This window comes from Erpetoichthys calabaricus, chromosome 3 (genome assembly GCF_900747795.2).
Source record: "Erpetoichthys calabaricus chromosome 3, fErpCal1.3, whole genome shotgun sequence".
Taxonomy (NCBI): Eukaryota; Metazoa; Chordata; class Cladistia; order Polypteriformes; family Polypteridae; genus Erpetoichthys; species Erpetoichthys calabaricus.
Window position 1 is genome coordinate 19,026,687 of NC_041396.2, and position 18,227 is coordinate 19,044,913.

The window sequence follows — 18,227 nt, forward strand, 5'->3', positions numbered from 1 at the left end:
GCCAGAGATACGCACGTTGAATGGGAATGTAAAGATAGTCCTACCGGTGGTTTCTGAAATGGTGAAGACGGGTGGACGGGTTCAGGAGTGTTCCTTTCTTCGCAGGTTGGCCATGAATCCACTTACAGGCCTTATGTACACAGGCAGATGGCAGACAATTCAGACCCCAACCACGAAACAATTCGGGCCAAAACGAATAAGTACAGGTAACCCACCAGAAGGCAGGAAGACAGGAACTTGAAACACAAATTACAAAAAAAAATTTTTCTTTTGGTCACTGGCCCCCATTTTAAAAGCCGCGCTGACATCCTATGACCCCAACAGCCCCTGCACCCTCAGCAGAATGACCAACCAGAGCCACTGCAGGGAATGCTGGGAGTTGCAGTTTGAAATTCAATTGGCTACTTTCACCATCCCAAGTTGTGTTTTCCTCTACGGTTGCTTCCTGTTCTCTCTATAATGCAGTATTGCCATGAAAAAAGCCATAAAAAATTGCAGAGGATATTTGCAGTTTCCGCTAACAATTATTAATTAGTTTCTAAAGAAAAATCTGAAAACGACTGAGGCCACGAACTCTGAACCGTGACTTCACGGGGGTCTATTGTATATCACCAGAATTTCACTTGGTTGGGGATCTTCTCTTCATCGACTTTCTTTTCATTTTGGCAGAGTGTCGACCTTTCTTCCTATCTTCTCTCTTCTTGGGCAGTACAGGTGGTCCCAGCAGTGCTAGATGTGGTATGCATCTTTTTCTTTTAATACATTCTCTTTCCCAATCTTCCAGAACGGCAGCTTCTCCCCCAAGATCCATTGCCTGGCAAGATGAGGAACATTAGACCCAACAAGCCATACTTCTTCCAAATAAACTTCCCCAATCCATGGTTAAATAATAATAGATCAAACAGTTGGTAAAATGATAACAATGGGTGTATATATTAATATCGATGGAAAACAAAACAACAAAACAATATATGATTCATTCCCTCCAAAGCTCCCTCATTATACCTCAAAAGTGACCAGCGGAATATAATAATAAAAAGGTGCAGCCAAAAAAATAAACAACACAAACCCTCCCCTTGACCACAAACTGAACACGAAAACAAATATGACACACAGAGAACACCAAACGCACACGACAGTCCAAAAGGTTAAACTGAGGATGAGTAGTGATTGTGAACCTAGTTCAGCTGGAAAAGTGTCCTACTGAAATTATCCATCCATTTTCCAACCCGCTGAATCCAAACACAGGGTCACGGGGGTCTGCTGGAGCCAATCCCAGCCAACACAGGGCACAAGGCAGGAACCAATCCCGGGCAGGGTGCCAACCCACCGCAGGACACACACAAACACACCCACACACCAAGCACACACTAGGGCCAATTTAGAATCACCAATCCACCTAACCTGCATGTCTTTGGACCGTTGAAGGAAACCGGAGCACCCGGAGGAAACCCACACAGACACGGGGAGAACATGCAAACTCCACGCAGGGAGGACCCGGGAAGCAAACCCAGGCCTCCCAACTGCGAGGCAGCAGCGCTACCCACTGCGCCACCGTGCCGCCCTACTGAAATTATATATGGATGAAAATGATGGCTTGCTCCTCTTCCCAAACAACAAGAAACAGTCTCACCGCTCTTTATCCTCAGCGTCTCGCCGTGATCCAGAACTCTGAGGTGTTCCGTTGTACTGGTGAAATTGTCTAGTCTGGCATTGAAAGCGGCAAGCAGGAGAATGTGTCGGCGATTCGAATCGTTGTTACTTTGTTTTTGGCTTTGCAATGAGTTGTCGGTGTGGAAACAAAACAGATCTCCTTTCTCCTTAGAGAGATAGATAGATAGATAGATAGATAGATAGATAGATAGATAGATAGATAGATAGATAGATAGATAGATAGATAGATAGATAGATAGATAGATAGATAGATAGATAGATAGATAGATAGATAGATAGATAGATAGATACTTTATTAATCCCAAGGGGAAATTCACATACTCCAGCAGCAGCATACTGATAAAAAATTTTTTAAAAATCTTTGTTTAAATAGTAAATGACCCAGATGCAAATGATGGCATTGACAGGACAAATTATCACGAGGGACCACAGTTCTACACGTTATCCTTCCCCCTTTGTTTCCATGAGACAATATTTATATAGACACACATAGACCATGTAAAAACAGGACAACACTACGAAAGACGCAATTTAGCACAGAATACATTTAAGACGACGTTAATCATATAGCCCCGCTACATCTTTATAAAAATCATACCCGAACCTTTTATTACAGCACCAGCCATGTGTCTCATGGCATCATTGCCAATGCTTTTCACTGCAGACTTCACATGAGGTTTAGCAATTTCTAGCCCTCACCTGAACAGAGGTGAAGCTTTTCTGAAGAGATCTTTAAAAATACCACCAGTACCAGTACTGGACAGGGAGACCATGAAACCCTGGTAGACCATTGCCATCTTGTGTCTTGTAATAAGTTGCATAGGTGCGTGGATCTCCATAATTTTTTGTTAAAATCATGTTTAAAAATTGATAGATCTTACCAGATGAAAATGCAACTTGGCTATTAACTTGCCATACTGGAATGGAACTGGTTTATTCTGGTCTGTCATTATTTCAATTTATATAGTATTTAAGCCTTGCATTGCGAGGTGTATGTAGTGTGGCTTTTCAAAAAATATGAAAGGTCTTCACCTTTTATGTTTACACATATCAGTAACGGCGCATGTGCATCTCCAACAAGCTGTGGTTTAGTAATATCTGTATACACAACCATGGTGGAAAAACCACCCGTGATATCAGTCGAGTGAGGTGGCTTTTTGGACGGTGTCTCTGGATCAAATCCCAGAATGTAAGCCAGTTCCCCAGTCACAGGGAGCAAAATGTTTTAATCACCAATGAGGCGAACAGTTCCACTGATAGGATTATATCTAAGAGTTGACTTAGGCCAGCGTTTCTCAACCTTTAAGTATTTGCGACCCGAGATTTCATAACAGTTTTAATCGCGCCCCTCTAACGTTTTTTTGAAAGGAGCCCACTAATACCAATTTGTTCTTTTTTAATTAATGATATATCATAGATGCATATTTTATTATACCTACTTAACTTTTATCGACATTTATCTAACTCTATATTTATTTTTCTAGTATCAGAATGTAGTTTATGTTAATTTGTTTTGGTTTGAATGGATGTATTTTCCATATTTTCGATTCTTGTTTTCTTTTTTCACATCTTCGTGCCCCCCTTTTTGTTACTTTGCGCCCCCCTAGGGGGGCCCGCCCCGCAGTTTGAGAACCACTGACTTAGACGATGTTGGGTTGGTATTAATGACATGATTCATTTCTGCCAACAATGCTTCTATATTCTTGAAATATCCTTTGTTTATGGTGTACATCCAATTTGTTGATCTTGCGTCCTCATTCATTATCATACATTCTGCTTCCTGGGTGATGGAATTGAACATTTTTGGGTAGGTCACTTCCACCAATGCCCTTTCCCTGTTTCTGGATGGTTCTATTGTCTTGGCTAACTGAACGGTGAATGATGCTATTGTGTTGTTGGGAAAAGTCCTGGCTGATGAATTGCTTGGCAGTGTTACATAAAATCCATTGCTGACATTAGACATTTTGTTGCTTTCTCAACTCCGTTAAGTCTTTCACTTCTTGACCCAACTGTTAAATTTCTTGACCTGACCAAGCCATTTTAACCAATACATGCTTGTTTCTACCACCCGCACGAGTGGCTAGAATTTTCTGGATACGGTACACTTTGTTAGCATCAGGGTTTACTTTTTGTAACTCTTCAGCATAAAATGTCCCTTGAATTTAATCACCTGCATAATCTTTTAGTTTATATGCAGGTTTGTGTCGTTTAAAGCAGTCCACAGTAATAAATATTTAATCTATAAATGACTGCTCATAGCCTTTTTCGAATAATCCTTTTAATTTTGGTACTCTGACATGATCACCTATTTTCAAAGTGCATGAAGTACATTTTCATTGCTTGGCCGTCCCATAGACTTCCATATACTCAAGAGAATTTTCTTGTTTTAATTTTGGTGTGAAAACTGTGGGGCAGCACGGTGGTGCAGTGGTAACGCTGCCGCCTCACAGTAAGGAGACCTGAGGTTCGCTTCCTGGGTCCTCCCTGCGTGGAGTTTGCATGTTCTTCCCGTGTCTGTGTGGGTTTCTTACCATAGTCCAAAGACATACAGGTTAGCCACACTGGCAATACTAAATTGTGCTTGGTCTGTGGGTGGGCTGGTGCCCTGCCCGGGGATTTGTTCCTGCCTTGTGCCCTGTGCTGGCTGGGATCGGCTCCTGTGTTAGGATTTAGCGGGTTGGATGGATGAAAACTGTGGTTGTAACTCTGCAGAAAGCCTGACAGGATGTCTATTTTACCGAAAAGTATTTGCATATGAAAAATATTTTCACATTTTGGACTTTACGGTCCTGTTGATTCGTTCTACTATGCTGGCTTTTACACCACTGTTCGTGACAAAATGTACAATATTGTTCTGTTTTAGTATTTTTGCACTAATGTGTTATGAAATTATTTGCCTTGGTCTCTCTGTAGTTTCTTAGGTACTCCATCATCTCTAAAACTCAAAATAAAACCCCGAGGAACTTCTTTCCCTGTCTTGGTCTTTAATGGCACAGCCCTTGGTCTTTGAGGGCACATCAATACATGCGAGGATAATCCATCATTGAATTTTGAGTAATAAGACATCTCTACCAAATCTGTTTGGCACAGGTCATCGACCATTGAAACAATTGTTCTGTTTCTCTTGAACCTCAGCCATGCTGGTTTGTGCACACTGTAGGTATATTCCAAAATATTTTTGTGCTTGACAATGTGCTTTACACCACTCTAGTCAATCCTTGATATTGTGCAGTGATCTTAGGCTTGTGTGCAGCTGCTTGTCCATGGAAACCAATTTAATGAAGCTCCTGATGCACAGCTCTTGTGCTAATTTTGGTTCCCAAGGCAGTTTAGAACTGTGTTGTGAGTGACACACCAGAGAGCAGGTGACTTTTGTGCTCTTCAGTACTCGGCAGCCCATGGTCTGTGAGTTTTTGTGGTCTACCACTTTGTGGCTGAGCTGCTGTTGCTCTTCAACAATGTCACTTCACAATAATAATACCTACAGATGAACAGGGCAGATCTATCAGAACAGAAAGGTCAAGGTGACATCCTATGACAATGCCACCACTGAGCTCTGCAGTCTGACCCACTGTTTGTCAATGAGCATTGCATGGATGTGTCCTTTGATTTGAGGCACCTGTTAACAGTGAAACACCTGAACTCAGTGATCTGGCGGGGTGTCCTCATACCTTTGACCACACAGCGTATTAGACAGGACAGACTTTTAGTGCAGAGACCAACATTGAATTGTGAGTGAAGTTTTGTGTAGGACTGCACCATGTTTAATTACACTAAAGATGTCTTCCTTTTGATAAAGGGACTTCTAGCTTATTTATTTTGTTTAGGAAAATTAAAGACAAAATACATCACTTTATTTTATTTTTATAAATTGAAAATCAGAGAAACGCTTAATGAGGTATGTGGAATAAACACATGTTGAAAATGAAAAACCAAGAGTAAAAGTCTAATTATAAAAGTTTAGAAATAGATTTTGAAACCTTACATAGATAGATAGATATGAAAGGCACTATATAATAGATAGATACACTATAGTGACAAAAGTATTGGGACACCTACCTTTACACACACATGAACTTTAATGACATCCCATTCTTATCCATAGGCTTTAATATGGAGTTGGCCCACCCTCTGCATCTCTAACAGCTTCAGCTCCTCTGAGAAGGCTTTCCACAAGGTGTAGGCTGAGTGAGTTTATGGGAATTTCTGACCAGGAGAGCATTTGTGAGGTCAGGCACTAATGTTGGATGAGAAGGTCTGGCTCGCTTGTAGTCTCTGCTCTAATTCATCCTAAAGGTGTTCTGTCAGGTTGAGGTCAGTCAGGGCTCTCTCTCTGCAAGCCACTCATGTTCTTTCACACCAGACTCGCTCTTACATTTCTTTATAGACCTTGCTTTGTGCACGGGTGTGTGTGTGCAGTTGTGTTGCCATCTCCAAACTGGTCCTACAAAGTTGGGAGCATGAAATTGTCCAAAATGGCTTTGTATGCTGAAGCATTAAGAGTTCCTTTCACTGGAACTAAGGAGGCCAAGCCCAACCCCACACCATAATCCTCCCTCCACCAAACTGTACACTTTGCACAATGTAGTCAGATGAGTCCCGTTCTCCTGGCCAGACTCATCCATTGGATTGTGTGATTTGTCACTCCAGAGGACACGTCTGCACTGCTCTAGAGTCCAGTGGCATCTGGTGGGCTTTACATCACTGCATCCGATGCTTTGCTTTGCACTTGGTGATGTCAGGCTTGGCTGCAGTTGCTCAGCAGTGGAGACCCACTCCATGAAACTTTCTCTCTACTGCACTGTTCTTGAGCTTTTGGAGGTCTGTAGCTATTGACTCTGCAGAAAGTTGGCGACTTCTGCACAACTCAGCATGCGCTGTCCCCACTCTGTGATTTAATGTGGCCTACCACATTACAATTGCTTCCACTTTGTTAGAATACCACTAACAGTTGACTGTGGAATATTTAATAGCGCGGAAATGTCACGGATGGATTTATTACACAGGTGGCATCCTATCATAGTACCACGCTTGAATTCACTGAACTCCTGAGCGCGACCCATTCTTTCATAAATGTTTGTAGAAGCCGTCTGCAGGCCTAGAGGCTCGTTTTTTATACACCTGAATTCAATGATTTGGAAGGGGGTCCCAATACTTTTGGCAATATAGTGTAGATAGATAGATATGAAAGGCACTATACAGAAAAGTGTCCTACGGAAATTATATACGGATGAAAATGATGGCTAGCTCCTCTCCCCAAACAACAAGAAACAGTCTCACCACTCTTTATCCTCGGCGTCTCGCCGTGATCCAGAACTCTGAGGTGTTCCCATTGTACTGGTGAAATTGTCCAGTCTGGCATTGAAAGCGGCAAGCAAGCAGGAGAATGTGCCGGCGTTTCGAATCATTGTTACTTTGTTTTTGGCTTTGCAATGAGTTGCCGGTGTGGAAATGAAACAGATCTCCTTTCTCCTTAGATAGATAGATAGATAGATAGATAGATAGATAGATAGATAGATAGATAGATAGATAGATAGATAGATAGATAGATAGATAGATAGATAGATAGATAGATAGATAGATAGATAGATAGATAGATAGATATGAAAGGCACTATATAATAGACACACACCAGAATGACTGAACAACATCAAAAAGAGGAAAAATGTCTGACTCAGCAGTTCCAGTCCCAGTGGGGCCTTATGCAGGCATATTGCTGTTGGTATAAAGGAGCCCCCATAGCGTTTCTTCACACACTTCTACCGAATAATTAATTTGTTGAAGGTACTCAGTGTTCGTGTGTCAGAGAGAGGATGTGCAGCATTGTTCATAATGGCACTCAGTTTTGTTTTAATTTTGAGCCTGCTCTTTTAATTAGCTTGTTGATTTGGTGGTGCCTTTTGAAGTGATGTCTCCAGCACACCACAGTGTAGAAAGTCTGACTGGCCATCAAAGAGTCATAGAAGATGTGAAGGATGCGTAAGAGTTGAATTTGCACCCTTGTTCAAATTGCTCCTAGCAGCAGACCATGTAATTGTTAAATGAAGTCCATCTTTATTATCTGCTGAGTTTGTGCTCAGGTTTTCATATTATTTTTTCTTATAGGCTGATAGGCTGAAGCTGTTATTTTATTATTCACTATGATAAAGGCATTTTAGTGACTTATCTATCTATCTATCTATCTATCTATCTATCTATCTATCTATCTATCTATCTATCTATCTATCTATCTATCTAATAGCAAAAAAAACATATAAAAGCTAAAGGGAAGGTCATATGTAAGGCATAATCATTGTTGTATTGTAATTCTTAGGCTGTTTCCTGTTGATATAAAATTATCATCTAACAAACCATGAGAACAAGGAAATGGAGCAAAATCTCAGGGTCGCATTTAAAAAGTCATGTACTCTACTCCTAAACTGACAGAACTATCAATCAACTTGGTGGACAGAAATAATTCTGGTTATTTAAGGTATTAGCAACTGGCTGTAACCAATCATGTTAAAAGTTTTCTGATTATATAATGAATTCCACGGAATTGTGATCTAATCAGTGAATTGTATAAATATAACGCAGAGGACGCTCCTTTCCTCTGTAACACTTGCTAATAAGATATGCTGTGTTGCCTCTGGCAAGACTTGGATAATAAAGAATAATGATTGACGCTTTCTCCAGCCTGCATTTATTGCCTGTACGGGACACCCAGTGAGGGGCCCGTTAAATTTCATACACAGATGTCACTACTCACGTTAAATGAACGCAGTCAGAAAAAAGAGTCTGTTCTGCCCTTTCTTCACTTGTTCCTCTGTGTTCGGAGTCCAGTCCAACCTGTCATTGATGCGGACCCCCAAGTACTTGTTTGAGTGGACCACCGCTACATCCGCTCCCTGAATTGTGACTCTCTGGTGTGGTGAAAGTCAATAAGCAGTTCCTTGGTTTTGCAGATGTTAAGATGCAAACAAAGTTCTTCACCTGACTCCTCTCCTTGGTCTCTTCCCCATTTTTTTCAATACACCCCATAACTGCAGAATCATCAGAGAATTTCTGGAAGTGACCTGACCTGCTGTTATATTTACTGTATAGCCTGAGGTGTACAGATGGAGGAGAATAGGAGACAGGCCTGCTCCAGTGTTGCTCACATCCATATCAGAAACACAGTCCTTGGGTCTCATAAAATGCAGTCCGGATGACAAATAGTCCATCATCCCGGTCACCATAAGCTCATCCACCAGCATATCTCTTTTTAACACAATGAGTTCTGTTCTTAATGTTCATGAACCTGTCTATCTGGAAGCTTCTAGGGAAACTTGACGACAGATGTCTTTCCTTTTGTTTTTTTAAGAAGGTTGTAAGCACTAGGGCCCTCATTTCACCACCTTCTCATGATCCATCCATTTTAATGCCCTGTTTGGCTGTGTTTGACCACTTCGAGCCTGCCACTCTCCCTTTTTTAAAGCAGCTGGCTTCTAGTATGAAGCCACCTGGTCCCTCCTTGATGTTGTCCCTCCTCAACTTCTTAAGGAGGTCTTTTCTACCTTGGGTCCCTCTATTCTTACTATTATTAATAGTAGTTTAACCTCTAGTGTGGTGCCTAAAAATTTTAAACATTCTGTTGTGCAACCTCTGCTGAAAAAAAACGGGTCTAGACCACTCTGTTATGTCAAACTTTAGGCCTATTTCTAAGCTACCTTTTTTGTCCAAACTCTTGGAAAAAGTCATCTGAACCCAACTGATGTCCTTCCTGGACGAACATGCAATACTGGAAGTGTTCCAGTCTGGGTTTAAAACTCACCCCAGCACTGAGTCCTCTCTGTTAAGGGTTTTTAATGATATTCTTTTAACAGTGGACTCTGGTGACTGTGTACTACTCATTCTTCTGCCTTTGACATTATAGACCATGAGATCCTCATCTCCAGGCTAGAGCAGTGGGTGGGCATCACAGGTTCAGCTCTCCAATGGTTTAGGTCCTATCTCTCAGATAGAAGTTTTTGTGTCAGCATTGATGATTTTACTTCCACCTCTGTTGGCCTCCCCTGGGGGGTACCACAGGGCTCCATCCTGGGACCTCTTCTGTTCTCCTTGTACCTGCTGCAACTAAGCGCTATTTTCTGGAAACACTGTATTTCCTTTCATCTTTATGCAAACGACTGTCAGGTTTATTTCCCTCTGGTCCGTGTTCTGTCCAGCCCCTGCTTGATTGCCTTATTGACATAAGGAGTCGGATGGCATTAAATTTTCTAAATTTTAATGAGAACAAGACAGATGTCATGCTATTTAGACCCAATGGCACCAGCGGGACCCCCTGCATCGACCTTTCCACTGTGGCTCAATTTGAGAAATCCATGATCACAAATTTTAGGTGTGAAAATGGATTCCATTTTAAAACCATGTGAATGCAGTGGTATAATCCTGCTTTTTCCAGTTGAGGCAGCTGTCAAAAATCAAACCTGTTTTGTCTAAACGCAATCTTGAAACAGTGACACACGCTCTTATAACTTCTCGTCTAAATTACTGCAATACACTTCTTTTTGGAATTAGCCAGGCCTCCATTGCTTACCTACTGGAACAAGAAAGCGTGAGCGCGTTACCCCCATTTTGGCTTCCCTTCATTGGCTTCCAGTTCGTTTTCGAATCCATTTTAAGAACCTTGTATTGGTTTTAAATCCTTTAATGGTTGGGCCCCATTTTTTTTGTTGGAACTGCTGCACCCTTATGTAGCGTCTTGTTCTCTCTCTGGTCAGCAGACCAGATGCTTTTACGTGTTCCTAAGGCACAATGCAAACTCCGAGGTGATCGGGCTTTTTCAGTTGCAGCTCCAAAACTCTGGACGTTAGACTTTCACTTGCTGTCCTTAAATCTTTATTCAAAAATTTAAAAACACACTTTTACTCCCTGGCCTTTAACCCAGTATGATATGTTGACTATCAGTGTACTTCTTATTATGAATCTCTTCAGCTCTTATGTGTTTATGTGTTTCTGTTTCTTTTACAATTTGGTTATTGTTTGTCTGATAAAGTATGTTGGTTTTTTATTGTACAGCACTTTGGTCAGCCTTGATGTTGTTTTTAAAGTGCTTTATAAATAAATAAATAAATAAATCTCTGAGCCTATCTCCTGTACTCCAACTTGTCTCCATTATTAATGCAGCCTATGATGAAGGAGCCATCTGAGAACTCCCATAGATGGCAGGAGCTGGCATTATACTGGAGGTCGACTGTGTGGAGGGTAAACAGAAAGGGAGACAAGTTACACACCACCATCTGACGTGACACAAAACATGAAAAACAAAAGATATCACACATCACATCACCTTTACTCAGAACAGATAAGATCTGAACATCTAGAAGTCCTGTGATTGTCACATTAATATGTGCACAAGCCGGGCAACTCGCTCTAACCACACGTGCATTGTACAAAGTGAAAGGCCTCACACAGAGAGCAACCCCACCAGCTAATAACTAATATTTTACAGTTCTACTTTTGTAAATTACAAGAAACCTCTCGCCTGAAGAAGAGCTGCCTTGAAAGCATGCATATTGTAATCTTTCTAGTTAGCCCATAAAAGGTGTCATTTTGCTTAATTTCTCAATATATCCATAATAGCTAATGCAGTACAACACCCTAATACTAAAGAAAACTGTCCATAACACTACTGATTGTTTGTGACATAATATTTTAAAGCTGGATGATTAGTGTTTTTTTGTTGTTGTCACTTTGTGTTCTTGCTTCTTTAGATGCTTTATCGGTGCGTCTATACTGTACTATATTCTTGTCTTATTGCTGTTTCTCTATATATGAATAAATATATGCAAAATCTATCTTAATTTTCCTCTATACATCATTTTAATTTTCTATTTAAATAGGTTAACAATTTCAGATATGTTGGAGGGTGGCAAACTGAAGCAGTGCCTCGCCCAAGTGTCACGAACTCGAGCTATGCCACTGGTCCCCAAGTTATATTTATTTATCAATTGATTATTTATTTTAAAAAATGGCCATCCATTTGGAGCCGCGGACCCACTATATTACAGGGCCCCCCAGCTAGTACCCACTCTGCCCATATGTGAAAACGGCCCTGCTCAAAGTCTTTTTGTAGTGTTAGTTAGGGGAAAATAATATACTGTATATATAAAAAAATACTTTTTAAAAACCACGTTAATATTAAGTTAAAACGTGTACTAAAAAGTCAAAAATAAGTCTCTCATACATCACTCGTAAAATAAAGCGTGGGCGCTTTTCATCTATCAATAAAATCTTAGCAAAAGCGCCCACGCTTTTATTTTATGAGTGATGTATGAGAGACTTATTTTTGACTTTTTAGTACACGTTTTAACTTAATATAAGCGTGGTTTTTAAAAAATATTTTTATATATATATTATTTTCAACTTTTTAGTCTTGGGTTTGTTTTAGTATAATTTTGTAATCAATACTTTTAACACTTCCTTTAATATTTCTATCTGTTACTAGCGCCATCTATTGGTGAAATCTTTAAGTATTCTTCATATGAAAAATTTGTTTCTTAATTAACATGGATTAATTGATCAATTAGTGAAACTGATTATTGATTCATGTTTTGTCATCAGAAGTGAGTAAGTGTGCAAAATTTCAAGTCATTTGGACAATAGGAAGTGGGTTAAATATCGATTACAAGATTTGTACCAGACAACAAACAGGTGAAGTTAAAAGAAGCGTGGTAAAAGAAACCCCAATTAGTGCTAAGATTCTGTGGTTTGATCTTCTTTTTACTAACTATATCATCCATTTTGTATTTAGGGTTTGATGAACTTTAAAATTTTCTTCTTCCTCACCCTTTTCTAAACATAGCAAAGTTGTTTAAAATGTTCTTCTCTGGCATGGTGGCAGTGACTGGGCACGTGTTGCACGTTGCTTGGAATTTCACTGGCTTGGATGTTTTCGTGTCCCCGTCCCGTGAGTGGTGCTCTACAGTCTCCTTTTCACAGAGTTGCTTGGAGTGATCATTTATCTTCATTCTGTAGGTTAGGCCTGGGATTTTCAAACTGGGGGGTCCACAGTAGCCCTGCTGAGATGGACATTCTTAACACAAAAAAAGCTCATTTTAAAGAAGTACAAGTATAATGTGCAACGTTCTTCTATTGTTGCCTGGTTTAAAAGTAGTCCTATGTCAATGAATGTGGGATCACCACCTGTGAGATATGCAAGCAGCACTTAGGTGGTAGGTAAAGGAACACACAGACAATAAAATAAAAATAAAAAATCAACAAACTGGGAAAAAATGTCCCTTCAAAAACAGCAGCTGAAACCGCATCTCTGGAGTTTGGAGATTCTTGAATTTAAGTCACCTTTGGCGGACGGCCGGGACACCTCCATGCTGGGAGGACCAGGGGAATAAGCGTGGCCAGAGTGTTGCCTCCCCTGGAGTGCTAGATAACATCCCCCTTGGGTTGCAGCGGTGCCTACGACACCCGCAGGACTCCATGGGAGATGGAGTTTGGTCCAGCCCTGTTGGGGTCCATGGGTGCCACCAGGGGGTGCTGCAGCAACTGCTGAGTCCTCATGGGCAGTTCTTCTGCCACACCCAGAGGTGCTGCTGGAAGCAGGTCATCAAACACCTGCAGAACTTCCTGGTGCTTTATATAAGAGGCCAGCAGACACTACTCAGTGTGCCAGAGTCGGAAGGAGTGGAGCCGAAAAAGAAAAGAAAATTGTGTTGTGTATTGTGGTTGTGCTTGGGACTGTGTTGTTGTGCTTGTAGGAGATGGGGAAGATGTTTCCCACAAGAGGAAAGGAAAAATAAAATCTGCATGCTTAGACTTGTGCCTCCTGTGTCTGTCTGTGTCAGGTTGGGGAGGTTGGAGCGCCTTCTGTCGGCCACACACCTCTTCTTATAGTCGTTCTGTGTAATGTTTTCTTGTCTTCATATCCGACATGCACAGTCACAACTTGAGCTCGCGCATGAGCCACAGGACTCCCAAGTCAAGCAAAGCGCATGAGAAGGTCCTTGCTGCAGTATGCAAAATGGGGCCTGACAAGACCTGGGCAGGGTTATTAAACATTTAACTCTGCCTGTAAATCCTAGATTTTATGCTTTTGGGTTCTGTCAATCTCTATACTAGACAGGAAAGACAGGTGCCTGCACGCAAATGATGAAAATGCAGGTTTATGTCACTTGGTTTGTCATTTTTTAAGTAAGATAAGCCTTCTACACTCCTAATCTTAACCATAGTGTAACCAAGTGTATCACACTTACAGTCGCTATAGTCTTACAAACTGTCACTACTAACATTCGGGATGGGGCGTGACATTTATACATTATGGGCGGAGTTAAATGTTTAACTTAACCCATTTTTAGCCATTCAGCAAGCCTCACTGAGGAGTAGTTGAACCCCCTATGTCCACTCTGCGGACAACTCATCAATTGCCGTTGACTAGGAGTCCTAAAGCACATAAACCCTAATACGTCCCAAAAGCACTTCCAAAAATGTCCACTGGAGGGGGATATCACAGTCCAACTCTGGCCAGCAATAAGGGTAAGTTATTGAGTACACATATGCTGATTAGAAACCAATATTCCCAGACATGTTAATTTCCAAGTCAGGTAAATACAAAACATTTTCCAAGGAAGGAGCAGTTCAAACTTCAAAGCAGGTGACTCTTTTGTCCTGCAGACAACCATCACAATAATCAATAACAGGATTATTCAGGAAATTTGCCTTTGAATTTATCACCCCAGGCCCTACAATGAGTGCCTATTGCCCCTTTGTCTACTGTCTTGTAAGTATTACATTTAAATGTTCCTTTGCCTAAGAGAGAAAAGAAACCACCCAGTGTACAAAAAAATGTCCTCCTCTGACACAAAGAATCAAAAATGAACAAAGGAAGCATAAAACGTGAATTTAAACCCCAGGCAGGGGAAGAACCCTGGCTGAGACACAACACCAATCAAATAACAGAGCTCACTAGAGCCCGCCCTCTCAATTTTGACAAGTGAAAGTGACAGTTTTCATTTCAGGGCTTATTTCATGTTGCATGAGGAGTCAATGAAATAAATAAATGAAAGAATAATAAAAGACATAAAGAAATAAGCAACAAAAATATAATTGATTCTTACATTTTATGTTATTGTCAGATTTCACAACACTTTAATTTGCTTATTTATTATTAATTTTTTTATATATATTTCTCCATACCTTCTCTTCTTATCCTCAACCTTAATTTGGCAGCATCTTCAACATTGTTACCTCACACAGGGAACAATGTGAGTTGTAAGAGCTGAAAGTTCACCTGACTACAGCTCAGTGTCTGTTCTTTCTTGGCTCTTGAGTGACCTCGGTAGCATAGCAGGGGAATCCATGATGTGGAAAAACGCACAGAGATGGTCACCCCAGTTTGTGGACGATTTGGCAGTTCTTCCAAGCAGAAGACAAGTGTACATGCAACACTGCGCTACAACGACAACCTTATTCTTTTTACTTCCCCATGGGCTCCCAAGTCCTGAAAAAATATCCAGCCCAAGGACAGCTCTAAAGAAAGTAGCCCAATACCTGACATATACAAATTCAGACTCCGAAATGTGGGATGAGTGTCATTCTTGGCAATGGATTAGGAACATATCATAGTAGAGATATGACAGCATTCAAATCTGTATAAAGGTCCAAAAGTTGGGAGGTGGGGTGTTCCACGAAGGGTGAAAAGCCTGTTAATAGAGTACAGAAGGTGGTGAGAAAAATACCCCAAAATCTATTTTTTTTTTCTAAGAAAGCGAGTTGCTCCTCCTCTGTTTTTAAATAATCAATAATCTTTATTAATACTCTAACATGAACTACTGCTTACATAAGTACTGCTACAAAACCACTGGAGAACTGCAAACGAACAAATCTTTTCCTTTCAGTTAACCTCTTCATTACAAACTTCATCCTTCTTCCGTCTTGCACTTTTCTAGACTCACCAGCACCAAATCAACACAAATTGCGTCATACAATCATAGATCCTTATCAATAAAATGTGCAAACGTTAGTCACTGAAAATTACCAGTTTATTCAGTTATTTAAAAACGCTCAAAAAAAATAACAAAATTAACTCGGCGAACCACCACTGGCGGAGTTTGACATTTAGATTAAAGTGATGCGGCAGGGTCTGTTTTGCCGACAGGATCGGCTCTCTTATAGGTTATGTCACATTAGACGACTATCCATCCATCCATCCATTTTCCAACCCGCTGAATCCGAACACAGGGTCACGGGGGTCTGCTGGAGCCAATCCCAGCCAACACAGGGCACAAGGCAGGAACCAATCCCGGGCAGGGTGCCAACCCACCGCAGGACACACACAAACACACCCACACACCAAGCACACACTAGGGCCAATTTAGAATCGCCAATCCACCTAACCTGCATGTCTTTGGAGGAAACCGGAGCGCCCGGAGGAAACCCACGCAGACATGCAAACTCCACGCAGGGAGGACCCGGGAATCGAACCCAGGTCCCCAGATCTCCCAACTGCGAGGCAGCAGCGCTACCCACTGCGCCACCGTGCCGCCCCATTAGACGACTATTTGAGCGATTTTCACTTGTAGCTTTCATTTACATAATCTTAGCCAGTCGATGTTGCCCTCCAGTGAAGGTGATCATCTGATGTGACGTACCCAGTAACTGAGACCAACTGCTCTGCGAGTGGCTCGGATAAAATAAAACTGGTTTCTTTTTTCTCTTTGATGGGCGGGGCGGCCTCGTCACGTGCAAACATTGGCAACCAATGAGCGTTCAGTCGGCTGTACAAGGTGTACAATGTAGCGAGGAGGTATAAGGAAAGCGTTGTTTTGAACCACACAAATAGACGAGAAGTTCGACTTTCTGGTGCCTCGTGTTTAGTGTATTAAAACAGAATGGAAAAAAAGAAATTTACCGAGACTGCGGCTGAATGCACCACAGCTATTAATCCTTCACACGGCGCAGGTACAACGCCGGTGCTCTGTTGATTTGTGCTGCCATGTCTAAATAAGATACACATGCTAATATTTACACATTTAAAACCCAAACGTCGAAATGAACATAACATTTTATTGTATTACTCACCATCAGTCGAATTTGCATATACCAATCATGTTTGGCTTACAATCACAACAGTGTTGGACCAAAAAAAAAACAGATTTAAAATGGGAAAGCCATTGGATTGAGACATTGGATACATTTGTTCTTAATGTCTTTAAGGACAAATAATAATTGTAGTTGGGTCTGTTTTAATTCATTAATTTAATTTATTTACTTAAGAGACTTATTTACTCTGCGGTGGGTTGGCACCCTGCCCGGGATTGGTTCCTGCCTTGTGCCCAGTGTTGTCTGGGATTGGCTCCAGCAGACCCCCGTGACCCTGTGTTCGGATTCAGCGGTTTGGAAAATGGATGGATGGATTTATTTACTGACTTGTTTTAGAATATATGCATACAGCGCAGGCGCAGAAGCACATTTCGCCAGGCGGCTCCGGCAGGCACCACGGTGTGCTGTGGACCTTACAAACAGAAGAGAAGATCGTCTTTCTGGTGCCTCATATTTTATATACCATTGCAGAACAGTAAATCAAAGGGGGCAGAGAACCCAATGCAGCTGTTAACACTTCGTTTATCGCCGCTCCGACAGGCAGCACGCTATTGGCTGTCGGCACGACTGTGCTGGAAGATTGGCCCCCGTTTCCTCTGCCTGAGATGCGCCACGATTTTCGGTCGTCTGAATTGGCATGGTGCAGCGACGAGGACAACGATTGCGATCGGAAAATCTGACGTGTCCCACGACAAAAAGTCGCATAATGTGACTCAGGCTAGATTTGAAACAGTAAAGTTATCCGTTATTTGTACAGAATATGTCTCTGTTTAAACGGTAGATGGCGTGCAAGAGAGACGAAATGATGAATTAAATTATCGTTTTTCATTGAATATTAACATATTGTAACGATCTGGCAAATCACCATGAGGCAGGGTGTCCCAAAAGCCATGGCAGATGGGGGACTGTTTCAATGTTTAGAGTTCCGTGGAGTGGGGCGGGCACAGAGGAGGAGTTCCATCTGCCACCCGGGACTCCAAGAAAGGAAGAAGAACTAAACTCGGTGGTGTATCACGGTGGTTGTGCCCCCTGTCGTGCTTGAGTGAGATGCTGCGACAACATAAAGGTTTAGTCAGTGGACTGGTATACCTTTAAAACAGGAGGCCCAAGGAGGTGTACATCTACAGAAACTGTAAAAGTGTAAAGCGAAGCCGGAAGAACGGGATAATTGTAAATACTACAGTTGTTTTTCTTTACTGTTCTGTTAAATGTTCAGTTAGCATTGCGGAGCTGTAACCCCCTCATGATTGCTGGGTACTCGTGTGTTATAACACCGCCACTTGACCCTTTTGGATATTATACTTAACGACATTACAAACTTCGCGACAGCAGTAATGTTTCAAAAGTAATTAAAAATCAAATCATACGTATTCTTGTTTTTATCTTGTAAATAAACGAATGTAAAAACCGATTAAGTTTTTCTCTTGTCTGTGCAGTTTATTATACCCTCCTGTAGAGAAAAGCCAAGCAAAATGACA

At 41.4% G+C, this 18,227-nt stretch overlaps 1 protein-coding gene across 1 annotated transcript in view; it reads left to right on the forward strand.

The window, feature by feature from the left end:
- The first annotated feature begins 14,135 nt into the window (after positions 1-14,135).
- The window catches only part of LOC114647662 (CMRF35-like molecule 5), a 56,469-nt gene continuing 52,377 nt past the window's right edge, over positions 14,136-18,227 (forward strand). The window contains exon 1 of the mRNA XM_028796269.2: positions 14,136-14,184. Within this exon, the coding sequence (XP_028652102.2) occupies positions 14,136-14,184 (49 nt within the window). The remainder of the gene's footprint in view (positions 14,185-18,227) is intronic.